Source organism: Trachypithecus francoisi, unplaced genomic scaffold (genome assembly GCF_009764315.1).
Source record: "Trachypithecus francoisi isolate TF-2019V2 unplaced genomic scaffold, Tfra_2.0 Lachesis_group7, whole genome shotgun sequence".
Classification (NCBI taxonomy): Eukaryota; Metazoa; Chordata; class Mammalia; order Primates; family Cercopithecidae; genus Trachypithecus; species Trachypithecus francoisi.
Window position 1 is genome coordinate 31,074,778 of NW_022681472.1, and position 18,662 is coordinate 31,093,439.

The following is an 18,662-nucleotide window of genomic DNA, read 5'->3' on the forward strand; positions in this document are numbered from 1 at the left end:
GTGATATAATTATTATGCATACTCTTATTGCTTACTGAATTTACAATAGTCTTTAATAGCTAGCTACAACATTTTTTTCCCAAATGTTGTATGCAATGCAACAATTTACCAAGTACCATCTGACTTCTAGCCATTGGTAGGGAACGTAGAGGCCACAGAACTGCATGCTACCATGCCGTCTTTTAGATACAAGCACAGGTAGACCTTTGTGTAAATAGTATCTGAAACCAAAATTCTTTGAGTATATGAGAGAGAGAAAGAAATGAAATTGTTAGGAAAAATATAAATTATAGAAAAATATCACATAATTTTGGATTTCCAATGTACTTGAAAGGCATTATTTGGGACCATCCTTGCAAAATAGATCTTACCATTTTCATTTAATAGATAATCAAGAGCAGAAAGAGAGTGGCAAGCTTAATACCATACTAGAGAGTTTATGGAGTTGTGTCTCTTAAAGATCAGTTATTCATAAACTCGCAAAACGAAACACATTAACAACACATTAAGCATTGTAGGAATCAACTGGCAAGAGAGTTGGACAGTTCTGCTGGTGGTTGAATACTTTTTAAGGGCTAGTATTCTAGTATTTTAAAAACATTTTTGCTCACCCTAGTCTTTTAAAAATCACATTGTTACACTCATTTTTATTCTTGTTCTTTCCACATCGTATTTGTGGGATTTATTTGTAAAAGAAATCTTGGCTTTACTATGCTCGTTTGAAATAATTTATATTTTATGCAAGCAGGATATTAAACACAACCAAAAGTTAAGTTCATGCATATTTTCTTGGTCTTTTAGAGAAGGCTACTGCAGTCTTAGATCTAGTCTAAATAGCCAGAAATAATTTTAAAAGCAGATTTTGATATTGGTTTGTCATTTAAATGGCACTTAAAAGTTTTGCTTCTGAGTAATTGCTAATCCATACTTAACAATAATATAAAGCTAATGTATTAATGAACACCAGGCAAAAGGAGGCTGTTCTTGTTTTGTAGATAATTTTTTGAAACTGTTGAGACATAAGCTATAAAGTTCACAAAGCCTCAGTCTGATCATCAAACATTTTCTGTTAGTTCTGTTTACTATGTGGAATAATCCAGTAACAATAAGCGTTGAGTACTAAAATATTTCAAGTTTCTAAAAATTACAGAATAACTCCTAGATTATTTTATAATATGGTTACATTTTACAGTGGAAAGAACTACTATTCTAGACAATGAAGTTTTGAAACTAACTTTTTACATTCAATTCAATCTTTTTGTATTCAATTACTTTCTATTCAAGTACTCAGGCTTGTTCTTTGCATCAAAGGGGATGGGACAGGCAAGCTCGATTGTAACAGAATAATTTTGAAGTGAAAAAAGTCAGTATTTTTCAGATGCTTTTGACTACAACTTAGATTTCAGAACATTTATAAAGTACCTTAACCTTAATTTTTTATGTCATTTAATATGTCTGAATTTTATTTTTATTTTATGTGAATTTTGATGGTAAAAATTATAAACATTGCTTTCTAAGCAATGTTTGAGAAAACTATCCTTCTGTTAATTCTTTTCATTGCCTTTTTTCCTGTTAGCTTTATTAGAGAATCAAATGCTTATAAATGCTTTTAAGAAAGGCAGAAAACACCTTAAAGTGACTATGAAAAAAATTTTTTAACATGACCTCTTTCTATTTAATGTTATTTGGGAGGTAAGGTAAGAGTACTCTCTAACAGTGTGTCATGGGCCAATAATACATTCTACACATCACTATTCTATATAGGATCTTTTTAAAACATTGCCAGATCATGCTAATGTGTATTGGTGTTGTGTAGGGTTTAATGGGGTGGGGAAGGCTGACTGCCACCATCACACTCGATTTTCTGATTCTTTTTCAGCAACTCCTGAAACCCCACTCCCTTCCCCAACACAAGGCTCTGGGCAAGAACAGTACAAAATAGCTGCAAACCAAGCATCAGTCATTTCACACCAGCATCTCTCCAAACAAAAGCAATTGTGAAAACGTGTTTACTTCAGAACGGCACTACATAAATGTGAAAAGTTGTTGATCTTGAAATATCTCAGGATAGCACTTTTGGCAAACTCTTAACCAAGGCTTCTTCATGGTGCTGTTATAAGATGGTGTCCTATTTTCTTGTTCATACATTCATTCTGTTTGTTGTTGCTACTATGTAAAACTTTCACACGCAACCAATGTGTATCTGAGTTTGAAGATGTTTATATAGGGTATTTTTTCCAACTGCCCCTGCGTTGTGCCCGAACCAACTGAATCTTATGTACGAGTTTCATTTGTTTTATTAATGTTAATTTAAATTTGTAAATAATTGCTTTATTGTGATGTGATGCAGAACAAAGTGTTCATTTTTGACTGAAAATAGTAGATCAGATATCCAGGTTTAATATAAAATGAGCTAAATTTTTAAAAATAAATTATAAACTTACAGATTAGAAAAATAAAGCAGTTGCAGTAGAATAGGCTGTATCTTTTTCAAGAAGAATCTCTTATGGACATTCTGTGGTAAAGAAGCAACTCTTTGCTTTAGAGTTAAATATTCCTATCTTAAGTTTAAAAAATACAAAAAACCATTCCAAGGATGACTGGATACTTTTTGAAATCTGACTTTATTTGAAGATGTATGGTAAGCAAAAGCATGTTGGTTTTATCAGTTAGGATACAGGGTGAATTGTAACAAAGAAACCCTAAAACAGTGACTAAACCAAGAGAGGCATCTATTTCTTTCTCCTGAAACAATTTAGAAATAGTTATCCATTGACTAGAAATTAGCACATGCCCACAGCTGGCTCCCAGGGTGGCCAGGAGAGTTATCTATAGGTGGAAAGTCTGTGTTAGCCAAAGCCATGCCACTGAGAGAGCTGATTCTGAGGACACGTTAGCCATCTACCACCCATGTTCCTTATTTAGTCCTCACAATAACACTGTAGGAGAGATATCATTTTCTCTCTTTTATAAATAAGGGAAAGTTTAGCTTGAGGGTTTAAGGAACATAACAAAAGTTCAGCAACATTAACGAGTGAGAGAACCACATTCAAACCCAGGTCTAGTTGACTTAATGAATCTTTGGTGTGGAATGAAAAATGTGAACTTCTGACTCATAGTGTGGTTTTTAAATATATGCAGTTGAGTGATGATTGAATACTATTCACCACATTGCCTATAATATATATTTACTGATAAGCGGTGAGTGTAAATTTGTTGCGCCTAGAATAAGAAACCACTTTTGTAGTTTTAACAAGACTTTTCCTTAAAAACATTAGAGAAAATAAAAGATTCACCACATAGATTTTGATGAAAACAAAAACAAAGCAAAATGACTGGCTTAGCAGATTATTTAAAATGTAGCAGCCCAGGGATGTACCAAATGTCAAATTCTAGACTGAGGAGTAAAGTTCATTGGAGCCTTAAACTCTCTGATATCACTTAGAGCTGGAATTTATTTTAAAACAAATTAAGCATGGGCCACCTCATGAGGCAGTGGCTCCTCTCTGGTTGAGGAGAGGGAAAATTGGAAAAACTGGTTCAGTAATTATCAATAATATTTTTTGAAAAAGAGGATCACAAGCTGTAAAAGATTGAATTAGATAATCTTTCTCAGGATTTTTTAAATGTCTAAGATTATGATGTCATATATCCCACTTACCCTGTAAGTAAAAAGGTTATAGTAATATTAAGTAACTTATTAACTCTTAAAGTAAAATTGAACTCTTAAAGTAGAAAAATGATTATTAAAAGCTATCTATGATTTAATAGATTTAATAAAATTCCTTCAAGACCTGGTACCCTTGTGAAACTGTAAAATATATCATATGGGGGAGTTTTTTAACTCTTAGTTTTTGAAAATTTACTGTGTTTCTATTTTGTGAATAAGAATGTTTTTGATTTTTATCATACAAATAACTTTTGTAGATTTTTGTTTACTTTGGGGGGATGTTCCCTTAGAAGATATTAAAACAAAATACTGCCTTGGTCTGTGCAGGCTGCTGCTGTAACAAAATACTATGAACCTGGCAGCTTATAAACAACAGAAATTCATTTCTCACTGTTCTCAATGGTGGGAAGTCCAAGATTAAGGAATCAGCAAATTAGGTCTCTGGATCATACATGGCATTTTCTAGCTGTGTCTTTATACATAAAAGGAACAAGGTAGCTCTCTCAGGTCTGTTTAATAAAGGTACAAATTCTCATGACTGAATCATCCTCCAAAGGCCCCACCTTCTAATACCATCATTCTGGGGACTAGGTGTCAGCATGTGAATTTTGGAAAACACAAAAATTCAGAACATAGCAAATACCTTTAAAGCATGAACGATAACATTCATTTTTAGTGAATCCTATAATTTATTCATGTATATTAACTAAACAGCTATGTCTTTGAAATTATTAGCAATGATTCTGCTTCAATAACTATGGTCGGGGGATTTATAACATTATATTTTTATATACTGAACTGCCAAAGATGCTGGAAAACAGGAACTAATGTTTTCAGCATATTTTCAAAATATTGATAAGGGAAGTTATCACTTTTATATAGTATTCAACTTTTTTCAGGTAATAGAAATGAATAATTTATTGTGAAATAATTCATTTTATAAATGTAAAATTATTTTTATAAATTTTATTGTTGGAAATCAAAAATTAGTAGATTTTTTACAATGTTAAATTATAGTGAGATTAAAGTATTCCTAAACTGTGACGCTACGTTTGTTTCACTAAACTTTCTAAATAAAAACTGAGGAAAAAAAAAATCACTGAAACCAGGTTCTTCATTAGTGTTCAAAAATGATTTCATATTTTTACAGACACTGATAATATATTTTATATAGTCATTTGTATTAGTCTGTTTTCACACTACTATAAAGAACTATCTGAGACTGGGTAATTTATAAAGAAAGGAAGCTTAATGGACTCACAGTTTTGCATGGCTAGGGAGGCTTCAGGAAACTTATAATCATGGTGAAAGGAGAAGCAAGCACCTTCTTCACAGGCAGCAGGAGAGAAAGAAAGCGAGAGGGGAACTGCCAAACACTTTTAAACCATCAGCTCTTGTAAGAACTCACTATCACAAGAACAGCATAGGGAAAAATGCCCCCATGATCCAATCACCTCTCACGAGGTCCTTTCCTAGACACATGGGGATTACAATTTGACTTGAGATTTGGGTGGGGATATAGAGCCAAACCATATCATTTTACACCTGCCCCCTCCCAAATCTCATGTCCTTCTTACATTTCAAAACCAATCATGCCTTCACAACAACTACCCCAAATCTTTAACTCATTCCAGCATTAACTCAAAGGTCCAAGTCCAAAGTTTTATGGGAGACAAGGCAAGGTCCTTTCACTTATGAGAGTGTAAAATCAGAAACAACTTAGTTACTTCCGAGATACAATGGGGATATCGTCATTGGGTAAACGTTCTCATTCCAGATAAGAGAAATTGGCCATAAGAAAGGGGCCACAGGCCCCATGCAAGTCGAAAACCAGGCAGGATACTCATTAAATCTTGAAGCTCCAAAATAATCTCCTTTAACTCCATGTCTCATGACCAGGGCACACTGATGCAAGACGTGGACCCCCGAAGCCTTGGGCAGCTCTACTCCTGTGACTCTGCGGGGTAGAGTCCCCACACAGCTGCTTTCATGGACTGGCTCTGAGTGACTTTTCCAGGTGCACAGTACAAACTGTCAGTGGAACTATGATACTGGGGTCTGGAGGATAGTGGACCTCTTCTCGCAGTCCCACTAGGCAGGGCCCCAGTGGGAACTCTGTGACGTGTTTTTTTCTGAATGCATACGGTGATATGCATTCACAAAGAGATTGTCTGAAACTGAAACTTTTGTTTAAAAGTGAAGCAGAGCATAAAAGCTTGGAAAATATGTAGCCTGGCCATGTGGTAGAAAAAAAAAAAAAAAAAAACATTTTCTTGGGAGAAATTCAAGTGATTGGCTCCTACCCCACATTCTTTCTCTGCATTGCCCTACTAGAGGTTCTCCATGTGGGCTCTGCTCCTGCAGCAGATTTCTGCCTGGACATTCAGGCATTTCCAGATATCCTCTGAAATCTAGGCAGAGGCTCCCAAAGCTCAGCTGTTGTCTTCTGTGCACCCACAGGCCCAACACCACATGGAAACCACTAAGGCTTGAGGCTTGCACCCCCTGAAGCAATATCTTGAGCTGTGAGCTGTACCTTTTAGCCATGGCTAGAGCTGGAGTGGATGGAACACAGGGCACCATATCCCAAGCCTGAACAGAGTAGTAGGACCCTGGGCCTGGCCCAAGAAACCATTTTTTTTTTCTCCTAGGCCTCCAGGCCTGTGATGGGAGGTGCTACTGTGAAGATCTCTGAAATGCCCTGGAGATATTTTCCCCATAGTCTTGGCTAGTAACATTCAACTTCTCTTTATTGATGCTAATTTCTGCAGTCAATCACTTGAATTTCTCCCAAGAAAATGTTTTTGGTTTTTTTTGTTTTTTGTTTTTTTTCTACCACATGGCCAGGCTACATATTTTCTAAGCTTTTATGCTCTGCTTCACTTTTAAACAAAAGTTTCAGTTTCAGATAATCTCTTTGTGAATGCATATCACCGTATGCATTCAGAAAAAAACACGTCACATCTTGAACACTTTGCTGCCTAGAAATTTCTTCTGTCAGATACCCTTAATCATCTGTCTCAGGTTCAAAGTTCCACAGATCTCTAAGGCAGGGGCAAAATGCTGCCAGTCTCTTTGCTAAAGTATAGCAAGAACTCTGCTCCAGTTCCCAAAAAGCTCCTCATTTCCCTCTGACACCACCTCATCCTGGACTTCACTGTCCATATCACTATCAGCATTTTGGTCAAAACCATTCAACAAGTCTTTTGGAAGTGACAAACTTTCCCACATCTTCCTGTCTTCTTCTGAGCCCTCCAAACTGTTCCAACCTCTGCCTGTTACCCAGTTCTAAAGTTCATTCCACATTTTCAGGTTGTCTTTATAGCAGTGCCCCACTCCCAATACCAAATTTTCTGTATTAGTCCATTTTCACACTGCTATAGAGAACTACCTGAAGCTGGGTAATTTATCAAGAAAAGAGTTGTAACTGACCCATGGTTTTGCATGACTGGGAGGGCCTTAGGAAACTTACAATAATGGCAGAAGGTGAAGGAGAAGCAAGCACTTTCTTCACAAGGCAGCAAGAGAGAGAGAGCACAAGGGAGGGGAACTTCCAAACACTTCTAAGCCATCAGATCATGTGAGAACTGTGAAAGGAAAATATCTTGGGCCCCCAAAATCACTAAGGAAAACTCAAGCTGTAAACTGCTTATGGCAAACCTGCCTTCCATTTTATTCAAATTTATCCCTCTGCTCACTAAAATGGATGCATATTGGATTGCCTTCTTTGGAAAGCTAATCAAAAGCTCAAAAGAATGCAACTGCTTGTGTCTCACCTATCTGTGACCTGAAAGCTCCCTTTTCCCTTCTAGTCTTCCTGCCCTTGCTTCAAGATGTCCCGCCTTTCCAAACTGAATCAATGTACTTCTTACATGATGATTGATGCCTCATGTCTCCCTAAAATGTGTAAAACCAAGCTGTGCCCCGACCACGTTGGGCACATGTCATCACATGGACATGTCCTCAACCTTGACAAAATAAACTTCCTAAATTAACTGAGACCTGTCTCAGATTTTCCGGGTTCACAGAACTCACTCACTAACACAAGAGTACCATGGAGGAAGCCGTCCCCATGATCCAATTACCTCCCACCAGGTCCCTCCCTCAACATGTGGGGATTACAATTAAGAGATGAGATTTGGGTGGGGACATAGAGCCAAATCATACCATCATTTAATTAAATTTATATGTTAACACTTGTCTTTAGAGTCCAAAGCAAAATTAACTAGCACATCTCCAAATAATCAAACAACTGGACACTGATTGAAAAGAGAATCCTCACATTTGCCCTTTAGTTATGTAGTTTTTCTTGCTTTCTCGTGTTGTCATAGTTATAAAAATATATGCCTTAAATTGGCTTAAACATTATATGAATGTACTTTTGATATATAAATATTTAACCTAGATGCTTCAATTGCTGGTATCCTCTATTGATGTTTAAACCTTCTTTGTAAAATATCTTAAATTATAAGGACCTATTAATCTTATATTTATGGAATTCTACTAAGTTTAGTTTTGTTTTCACTCATATTAAGGTAATATGTGTACATCATTTAAAAAGACAAATTGTCAGGGCGCGGTGGCTCACGCCTGTGATCCCAGCACTTTGGGAGGCCGAGGCGCGCGGATCACGAGGTCAGGATATCGAGATCATGAGATCATCCTGGCTAACGCGGTGAAACCCGGTCTCTACTAAAAATACAAAAAACTGACCCGGCGTAGTAGCGGGCGCCTGTAGTCCCAGCTACTCGGAAGGCTGAGGCAGAGAATGGCGTGAACCCGGGAGGCGGAGCTTGTAGTGAGCTGAGATTGCGCCACTGCACTCCAGCCTGGGCGACAGAGTGAGACTCCGTCTAAAAACAAACAAACAAACAAACAAAAGACAAATTACACGTAAGGCTTACAATGAAAACCTGGAACTCTCCTTCCTACCATTCATCTCTTATCCAACTTCACTTCTGCAGCAACAACATTCAAATACTGTATCAGGCATTTTTTTCTCGATAGTCTGAAAACAATTTAAATCACATGTATTTATTTATTTATTTTAATTTTAGACATTACTTGTTGTGTTTCTACTGTGAAAGAAGACGTTTTTAGCACATTTGCTTTCATACAGATAACCCCCATATTTTCCCAATTTCTTAATGAACCAATATTTTTATTACATTAGTAGGTACTATTGAAATAATTTCAAACCATTTTTAAAAATATTTAACAGATAATTTTTATATCTCAGTGGAGACTAGAAGAGATATAACCTAATTTCACAGAGAAAATTAGAAGGAAGTCTTTGCTCTGGGTCATAGGAGAAATACGACATAGAATTTTAGAAAAGAACGTCTTAATAATATGGTATATTATAACACTATATGTGAGCGCAATTTGACATCCTTTTCAATGTAGCTATTTGAGCCGATAGTTTTTTTGTTTTGTGAGACAGTCTTGCTGTGTTGCCCAGACTGGAGTGCGGTGGTGCAATCAGGGCACTTTGTAGCCTCGATCTTCCAGACTCAAGGGATCCTCTCCCCTCAGCCTCCTTAGTAGCTGGCACTGCAGGCGCAAGCCATCCTGTCTGTCTATTTTTGAATTTTTTGTAGAGACTGGATCTCCCTACGTTGGCCATGCTTCAGCTGATACTTGAGCTTATACTTGAGGTGATGCACTGATTTTCCTTGAGGTATATGAGCTGATAGGGGCAGGGGAGGGCCAGGGGAGAGGCAGGGCCACAGCAATTTCCCTGCTTTATTGGACTGTGAAACAGGATTACCCAACAGCCAGCTCTCAATGGGAGCCTTGTCACTGGTAATTATTGGACAATGGATAGCTCCTGGCACAAAGTAGTAGTGCAATTATTTAAATTTTCACCTATAATGAACTGTAATGGTACATTGATGAAAGAAAATGTACTAGTGAGTGTAATATATCAGATGTTAAGAAAAATGAGGGAAATGATAAATGCAAGAACAAGGAAATTTGAGAGCTGTGTCTGGGGGCAACTGTGTTTGGAAAAAGATAATACAATGCTCTTCTCAATCAGAATAAGAATATCACATTTTGAGTGTATATTGGGGGAGCAAATATTATGATCTAGTAAAGAACTATAAAATGCAAGAATAATGGTATCCATTAAATCTCCGCTTAATTCATTAAAATGTCTTAAAAGGGCAGATAGATGTTGAAGAAGGATATTAGAATTCCACCAAGTAGTAGCCCTAATCGTAGTGATTAGCATGGCTGCAATTGTGAGGTATGTGCCTATTAATCTATATGAATGCATGTTCTTTTGCATTCTTACCAGAAAGAAGGATCAGAAACAGTTTATATTTACAATCTGAATCCAAAGATATGCTGACTCCCTATCGTCTGCCATCATCTAGTCTAAAGATACTAGATAAAATGTTTTACAGAATGTTTTATTGGTTCCTATTCAGTCAGCGGTGTTGGCTTAATAGAGAGATGCAATGGTGAATCTGAGGAGCCAGACCTGGACCTCTTGCCTCAACTCTGAAAAACTCTGAAAGCCATCTCAATTTCAACTCTCACTGTGGGAATGGCTGACTCCCTTGTTGAGTCACCATCACAACTTAGCTTCTTCTACCAAAGTTTGCCTCCACCTCCCTTCTGGGTGTGCGTTTTTAGAGCATTTCCTAATAAATATCCTACACACAAATCTTAGAGTCCTACTCCTGGGGAAGCCAACCTAAAATGACATACAAAATGTATTCATATATTAGCAAAGAGAGTTATAAAATTAAATTAGTCACAATATAGATTACAATATCATCAAAAATCAAATTTGTAAAACCCACACTTGTAAAATTCAGATTTGTAGACTACAATACCACCAGAATTCAAATTTATAAAATAATCTAACAAAAAACACACTGAAACAAGAAAAACTATGAAACATTAATGATTCAAATTTTTTTCCAGGTAAAATAAAATATCAAAGATAAATGGATTGGTAGAAAAGGGAGATATTAAAAAGTGTGGAGGAGATTGAACTAGAGATATTTAGAAATACCAAATAAAATGGAAAGGCTGGCAAGATCTGAGTTTGGGTTAGAAAAATATACTGTAGTTAAGAATTTCATGATGGACAAGTTCCAGATGACAAATTTCTAGCTTCACCCTTTCATAGGCTATTTCTTCTGACTGGTGTTTTCTTTTTTTCTTTGATCTCTCAGCTTACTCTTACTTGTTCTTAAAGATTTAGATTAAAAATTTAGTTAGCATACTACCCTCACACTTTAGTGAACATTTTTACAATCTTCTTCAGTAACATTAAGGAATTCCCTCATTTGTCTCACTATTTGTTGTACATACTTCTATTTATAGCATTTATTTTAATATTTTAATTGTTGTTTATTACCTTTTACAATGAACCCCAGAAGAGCAAAGACCATGTTGGCTACATTTTTCGATTTCCAAGATTCAACAGAATTCCCAGCAATTATTAGGTGATCAATAGTGATTTGTAAATTAGACAAGAGATTAGTCACACTATTCATTATTTTTGGTTAGTAAAGTTTGAGAAGGAAATGTGCTGAAGAAATAATGCATATACTTATTCAATGGGTTATTTTAAACTATTAGTTATCTAAAATTATAATATAGATAACCATGATTTTAATAAGATAATCTGTCATATTAATTTTTGAAAATAAAAATAGTAAAAAATGATTCAAATTTTTAGCAAGTGAAACATTATCACTTAATCCCTGTCTATATTTTTAACTTATACATTTTTCTCATGGATATTTTTAATATGGATTTCAGTTTATATTCTTTATTTTAAAATATACACTGTATAAAAAATATTTCTCAAAACACATGTATTATATTTTTATATGGCAAAATTGGAATAAAAACACAAAGGTTTTTACCCTTATAATAGGTTAGGCTTTTTATGCTCATTTGATCTGAATTGTCATTCACACAATTATTCTCCTAGTCAGACTAGATATTAGATCACAGGCAGTTTAGTAGGTATGCTTACAATATAGTCTGTTTATTTTATTTTTTTAGGCTATAAAATAACATGAATTTAGTACAATAATAATTTAGAGAAAAATGTAAAGCCCATTCACCCTAAGATAACGGCTGTAAAAGACAGAATTTAAATAAGGTTAAATAATTGATTATTTTATTTATAAATCATCACTGCCCTTGCACTATGTAATAGCTGAGTCTAAATATAAATGTAAAGATCTAATGAGTAGTTAGCTGGCAGATAAGATCAGATGTGCAAAGCAAAACCCATAGTGACATTTGTTTTGCAAAGCACTGACCTTAGTCTAGAATTAGAGTTTTGTCTAAAGAAGGAAATTCTGAAATGATTTCTAACGGCATCATGAGACACACAACTTGATGGTATTTCAGTAGCGTAATTAAAGGAATGTACTACTAAACAGCCATAGAATTACCTCCACATTTCTCTACCAATATACATAAAAGAAACTTTTGTTAAAAATATCCTAGTAGTTCTAGAATAAAAATGAAATCAAGAATTTCAATATAAGCATATTTAAAACTTGACAAATATTTATTTTGCACAGACTAGGGTCAAGAAATAGACTAAGTAGGATGTGGCCAGAAACAAAGATGAATGACGTGTATATATCTTTGTTCTCAAGGAGTTTGAAATCTAGTGAGAAAGACTGATAACTTATTAATATTTATAACAGAGAATGGGATAAGTATTAGGATACAATGCATCATGAAGACTGAGAGTTTAGGCTCAGCCTAGATACAAATGTGGGCTCTACTGTGTAATCTCTTTAAAATTACTTGCAAATTCTTCTTGAGTATTAGTTTCCAAACAAAGCAAAACAAAACAAACAAAAGAATATTTATAATGCTAACATGAGTTACACTATTATTTAAGTGAATCAGGTTGGTTTATAAAATGTGCTTATCATGAAATCTGGGAATTAGCAAGCACTAAAAATAAATGTTAGGCACCATCATCAACGCTACAAACAATGGAGCCTGAGAACACAGGTAAAATGTCAATTATTTCTGAGTATGAGTACTGGGGATACTTAATAGAGGACATACTTGTGAGGTGAGCTTGTAAGCAGGATTTGAATACAGAACAATATGGCAAGAGGTTGTGAAGTACATTCTTGGCTGAGGGATCAAAGATGCGAAGAACATAAAAGTTGAGAAAAATTATAAATAAGGTCATTGTAGTCAAATCATGGAATGAATGTAACTGAAATGAAAGCATTAGCTAAGAGGCAAGTTGCAAAACCCAGAGAATGGAGGTGAAATAGTTAGGGATGTACATCACAAATAGAAAAAAAAGAATTCAGGTTAAGGAAAAACCCAGGAAGATGCTGAAATTACTTTTAAATTTGGAAAATCTATTGAAAGAATAGGCAAATACAATGTAACAATAATCTCCTAACATTTATTTTAATATTTCATTGGCAGGACTATCTTCAACAAAACATGATTAAATTATGACATGGAAATCATGATTTGATGGAGATACTAGATATCTGTCTTCAGTGTATTTTAACTGTTACATATCCCTTTCATTCATTTCCTAGAACATTGTTTTTGGAAAAATTTATCCTTAAAATATGATTGAGAAAAATAATGTGGTTCTTTTTCAGGTTATTTATGATAAATCATCAATAATTCTGTCATGTGAATTTTAAGAGCTAATTTTAAGAGCTCCGATAAATAAACCAATTTTTAACCTAAATTTGCAAACTATAGTCTTTATTTGAAAAGTGATGCACATAATAACATTTTGACAATAACTCCAAGATATACAAAAAATTATTAAATATGTTACATATTACTTTTTGTATGGGACTCTGATATACCAATGCTGTTTTGTAAATTCTGGTAATGCTTTGCAATAGTTACCAAAGGACCTATTCACTGACAGCTTATAAGCATGACTACAAATATTACAGTTATTTAACTATGAAATGAAAAATATCTGTATATGGTACAGGATAAGGCTTTTTGAACTTGTAAATAATAATTTAAAAGGGAAATGAAATATCTACTTTCACACATTTATTGATTATATAAGAAATGCCTGGCTGGAAAAGGAATGGTAGAGATGCAAGAAATGTGGTTAATCCTTGTCCAGGAACCGGTGGTGTACCTGAAACCTGTAGCTAGAACGACTTCAAGGACATAACCTAGGGGTTGAAGTTTTATGTGGCAATACGATTTAGACAGCCTCAGTGACATAATCTGTGCTCTTACTGGTCTAAGTGCCGTAAATAATTACACAGGTGCAATTGCAAGAGTGCTATAAATTAGAACAACTCTAATTCCTGTAGGTTGAGAATTTTCTGTAGTTACAGAAGGCTCAAAGTACTCATCTCACATGGATTTGAGATCTGGCCAACTAATCACAACAATTTACTCTGGGGCCAAGATTGTCTCCTGACTCCAAGGTAGATTCAGATAAGATCAGATACAGAGAATGACCTTCCCTAGTTTTTCTTTTCTTTTCCTTTTAGTTTAAGTTTTGGGATAAATGTGCAGGACGTGCAAGTTTGTTACATAAATATAAATCTGCCAAGGTGGTTTGCTGCCCCTATTGACTCCTCCTCTAAGTTCCCTTCCCTCAAGCCCCACCCTCCAACATGCCCTGGTGTGTGTTGTTCCCCACCCTGTGTCCATGTGTTCTCATTGTTCAACTACTACTTATGAGTGAGAACATGTGGTATTTGGTATTTGGTTTTCTGTTCCTGTGTTAGTTTGCTGAGGATGACTGGCTTCCAGCTTCGTTCATGTCCCTGCAAAGGACATGATCTCATTTCTTTTCATGGCTGCATAGTATTCCATGGTGTGCATGTACCATATTTTCTTTATCCAGTCTACCGTTGATGGGTATTTAGGTTAATTCTGTGTCTTCACTGTGATGAACAGTGCTGCAATGAACATATGCTCACATGTATCTTTATAACAGAATGATTTATATTCCTTTGGATATATACTCAGTGATGGGATTGCTGGGTCAAATAGTATTTCTGGTTCTAAATCTTTGAGAATTCACCACACTGTCTTCCACAATGGTGAAACTAATTGACATTCCCACCAACAGTGTAAAAGCATTCCTATATCTCCACAACATCACCAGCATCTGTTGTTTTTTGACCTTTTAATAATCACCATTCTGACGGGCATGAAATGGTTTCTCATTGTGGTTTTGATTGCATTTCTCTAATGATCAGTGATGTTGAGAAAACTCTCCAAATTACATATTATGGTATATTGTGATGGGACTATCAGGAGTTCATTTACTTATTTATAGTTGTGGAATATTAATGAAAGAAAAATAAAATGTGATTATAATCTGGGAAATACAGCTCAAAATGATCATATTTGAAATGGCAGAAGGTGAAATGCAGGTCTTACATGGCAGCTGGCAAGAGAGGAAATGAGAACCAAGTCAAAGGGTTTTCCTCTTATAAAACCATCAAATCTTGTGAGACTTATTCCCTATGATGAGAACAGTATGGGGGAAACTGTCCCCATGATTAAATGATTTCCCACCATGTCCCTTCCACAACATGTGGGAATTATGGGAGCTCCAATTCAAGATGAGATTTGGATGTGGACACAGTCAAACCATATCACAGGCTAACTAGAAGACTGAGACCTAATCTTAAACTATAGAAAGCTTCTACCCCCACATTTTATCACTACCTGCAGTTTCTTCTACCCAATAAAGTATGTCCCCCTTTCAATGAAAAATTACTAGACATAGTAGAAAACACACACACACACACAGACAATATGAGAAGACAGAGCAAGCAAGCATCAGAACCAGAACCAGATGTTTCAGAGATGTTGGAAGTAACAGAGTGTGAATTTAAAACAACTACAATTAATATGGTAAAGGCTCTAGTGAAAAAATTAGACACTATACAGGAACAGATGGATAATGTGGGAAGACAGCTGGAAATTCTAAGAAGGAACCAAAAATAAATTCTGAAGGTAAAAAACAATGAAGAATGCCTTTTAAATGAGTTCCTTAGTAGACAGAACATAGCTGAAAAAAAATCTTTGAGTTTGAAATTATGTCAATAACAGCCTCCCAAACTGAAAAACGGAGGAAAAAAAAAGACAGAAAAACAAAAGAAGCATCAGAACAGAATATTGAAGACCTGTGGGAAAGCTACAAAAAATGTGACGTGCATGTAATAGAAATACCAGAAAGAGAAGCAAGATAGAAAAGAACAGAAGACATATTTGAAGCAATAATAACAGAATTCTCTCAAATTAATATCAGACATCAAACCACAGACCTAGGAAGCTCAGAGAACACCAACCAGGTTGAACACTGAAAGAACTGCAAGTAGGTTTATCATATTTAAACTGCATAAAATCAAATGTAAAGAAAATAATCTTGATAGAAGCCAGAGGAAAAAGAAAACACTTTACTTATACAGAAACAAGGATAAGAATTACAATAGACTTCTCAGAAACCATAAAAGCAAGAAGAGAGAAGAGTGACATGTTTTAAATGTTGACAGAAAACACACACACAAACACCAAGCTATAATTCTGTATCATGCAAAATTATCCTTCAAAAGTGGGTACCCTCAGACAAACAAATTTTGAGAGAATTTGTTTCCAGTAGACTTGCCTTGAAAGAGATGTTAAAAGCTTTTATTTTTTTTTTCTTTGAGAGAGAAAATGATAAAGTTCAGAAAGTGGGCTTTTTATAAAGAAAAAAAGAATGTTAGAGAAAGAATAAGTGAAGATAAGATTTAAAAAGTTTTCTTCTTCTAAATTGTGAAGCTGGATTATAGCCAAATTTAATTTAACATTTAACATTTTGTTCAGAAAATAAAAAAGGAAATACCAATTTTAGTAGAGGAGATTTCTCCTGCTTTTCACAAAGTATTGCTCTTAGAGAGAGCATGAGAGAATAGTTAGTGATTTGCTCATCTCTCTTTTTTTTTTTTTTTTTTTGAGACAACCTTGTTCTGTCGCCTAGGCTTGGGTGGGTGGGGTGCAGAGTGGCGCAATCTTGGTTAACTGCAATCTCCGCCTCCCGGGTTCAAATGATTGTCATGCCTCAGCCACATGAGTAGCTGTGATTACAGGCATGTACCACCATGCTCGGCTAACTTTTGTATTTTTAGTAGAAACAAGGTTTCACCACGTTGCCCAGGCTGGTCTCTAACTCCTGGCCTCAAGTGATCCAACCACCTCGGCTTCCCAGAGTGTTGGAATTACAGGCACGTGCCACCCTGCCCAGCTGAATACCATGATATCTTTGAGAGTGTGAGTATCTGACAGTTCTTGATGTGATTCCAATGCTTAAAGGGTAATCATTTACAATTCACTTCTCACATTAATTCTGATTTTAGAACTCAGTCTTCAAGCAAGATGCAACTGGACTATGTAATTTATAAAATATTCAATATTAATTTTGTTTTTTCATAATATCCATTCAATTTTATATAACTTCCAAAAATACGCTCCTTTTTTTTTTTTTTTAATGATATTTAAGTCAAGCTCCTTGTGGACAGAAATGGTTTCTTGTTCATTCTTGCATAATTACTACTTAGCACAGTGTTTGACACATAGTAGGTGTTCAATAAATGTTTGCTGAACAAGCTATATGCCTGCCAGCAGTTGCATTAACTTTGCTTTTTCTTAGTAGATACCTTAAAGTTTACAATATACATTTGCAATTAGTCCACCTCCACTTTCAAATAGCATTATAGTATTTCACAACTAGTACCTTTTAGTAACAAAATATTCTTTTTTTTTTTTTTTTTTTTGTGACGGAGTCTTGCTCTGTCGCCCAGGCTGGAGTGCAGTGGCGGGATCTCAGCTCACTACAAGCTCCGCCTCCAGGTTTACGCCATTCTCCTGCCTCAGCCTCCCGAGTAGCTGGGACTACAGGCGCCCGCCACTTCGCCCAGCTAGTTTTTTTTTTTTTTTTTTGTATTTTTTTTTAGTAGAGACGGGGTTTCACTGTGTTAGCCAGGATGGTCTCGATCTCCTGACCTTGTGATCCGCCCGTCTCGGCCTCCCAAAGTGCTGGGATTACAGGCTTGAGCCACCGTGCCCGGCCCAAAATATTCTTAATATCTTCCTCCTGCCTCTTGTTTCATTGTCTTATTCATTCTACTTATCAATAAACTATGTTGCTGGAATACATTGTTGTTATTATTTTGAACAAATTATTATCTATTAGGTCAACTACGAATAAGAAAAAAGTGAAGTAAAAAATGTGAATGAAAATGCATAGAAAAAATGCATAAAAACAGTAACAAAAATGGTAGATATTAATCTGACTATACCAATGATTTAGTTTCAACATTTGTCTCCTGGAAATCTCATGTTAAAATTTGAACCCCACAGGTGGAGGTGGGGCCTAGTGGGAGGTGTTTGGGTACAGGGCAGATCCTTCATGAATGGCTTGTGTCATTCTCATTCTCATGAGATTCAGTGTCTCATTCTTAGTTCCTGCAATATCTGGTCATTAAAAAGAGTCTGGCACTTCTCTCCCATTTCTCTTTCCTCCTTTCTTACCATGTGAGATCTACTCCCCTTCCCCTTCCACCATGAAGAGAAGCTTCCCGAAGCCCTCACCAGAAGCAGGTGTTAGCATACACCATGCTTCTTGTACAGCCTGCACAATCATGATACAAATAAACATCTTTTCTCTATAAATCATTTAGACTCAGGTATTTCTTTATAGCAATGCAAACAGACTAAGACAATCAATCAATAACTCTTTTAAACATGAATGGTCTAAATACACCAATTAAAAGGCAGAGATTGCCAAGCTAGACTGAAAAAAAAAAACAAGAATGTCTTGTTTATAAGAAACCCACTTTAAATACAAAGAATCATATAAATCGAAAGTAAAGGGACGAGAAAGATATATTATGCTAACATTAATCAAAATAAAGAAGGACAAACTACATTAATTTCAGACAGAGCAGTCTTCAGAGTAAGGAATATTATCAGCAATAAAGTGGGGAAT

General features: G+C 35.5%; 1 protein-coding gene across 7 annotated transcripts in view; it reads left to right on the forward strand.

Moving 5' to 3' along the window:
• HNF4G (hepatocyte nuclear factor 4 gamma) overlaps positions 1–4,775 on the forward strand; it is a 155,614-nt gene extending 150,839 nt beyond the window's left edge. For all 7 annotated transcript variants that reach the window (XM_033202725.1, XM_033202726.1, XM_033202724.1 and 4 more), the window contains one exon: positions 1,880–4,775. In XM_033202725.1, coding sequence (XP_033058616.1) covers positions 1,880–2,001 — 122 coding nt within the window. In that variant the 3' untranslated portion in view covers positions 2,002–4,775. The remainder of the gene's footprint in view (positions 1–1,879) is intronic.
• The last annotated feature ends 13,887 nt before the right edge of the window (positions 4,776–18,662 follow it).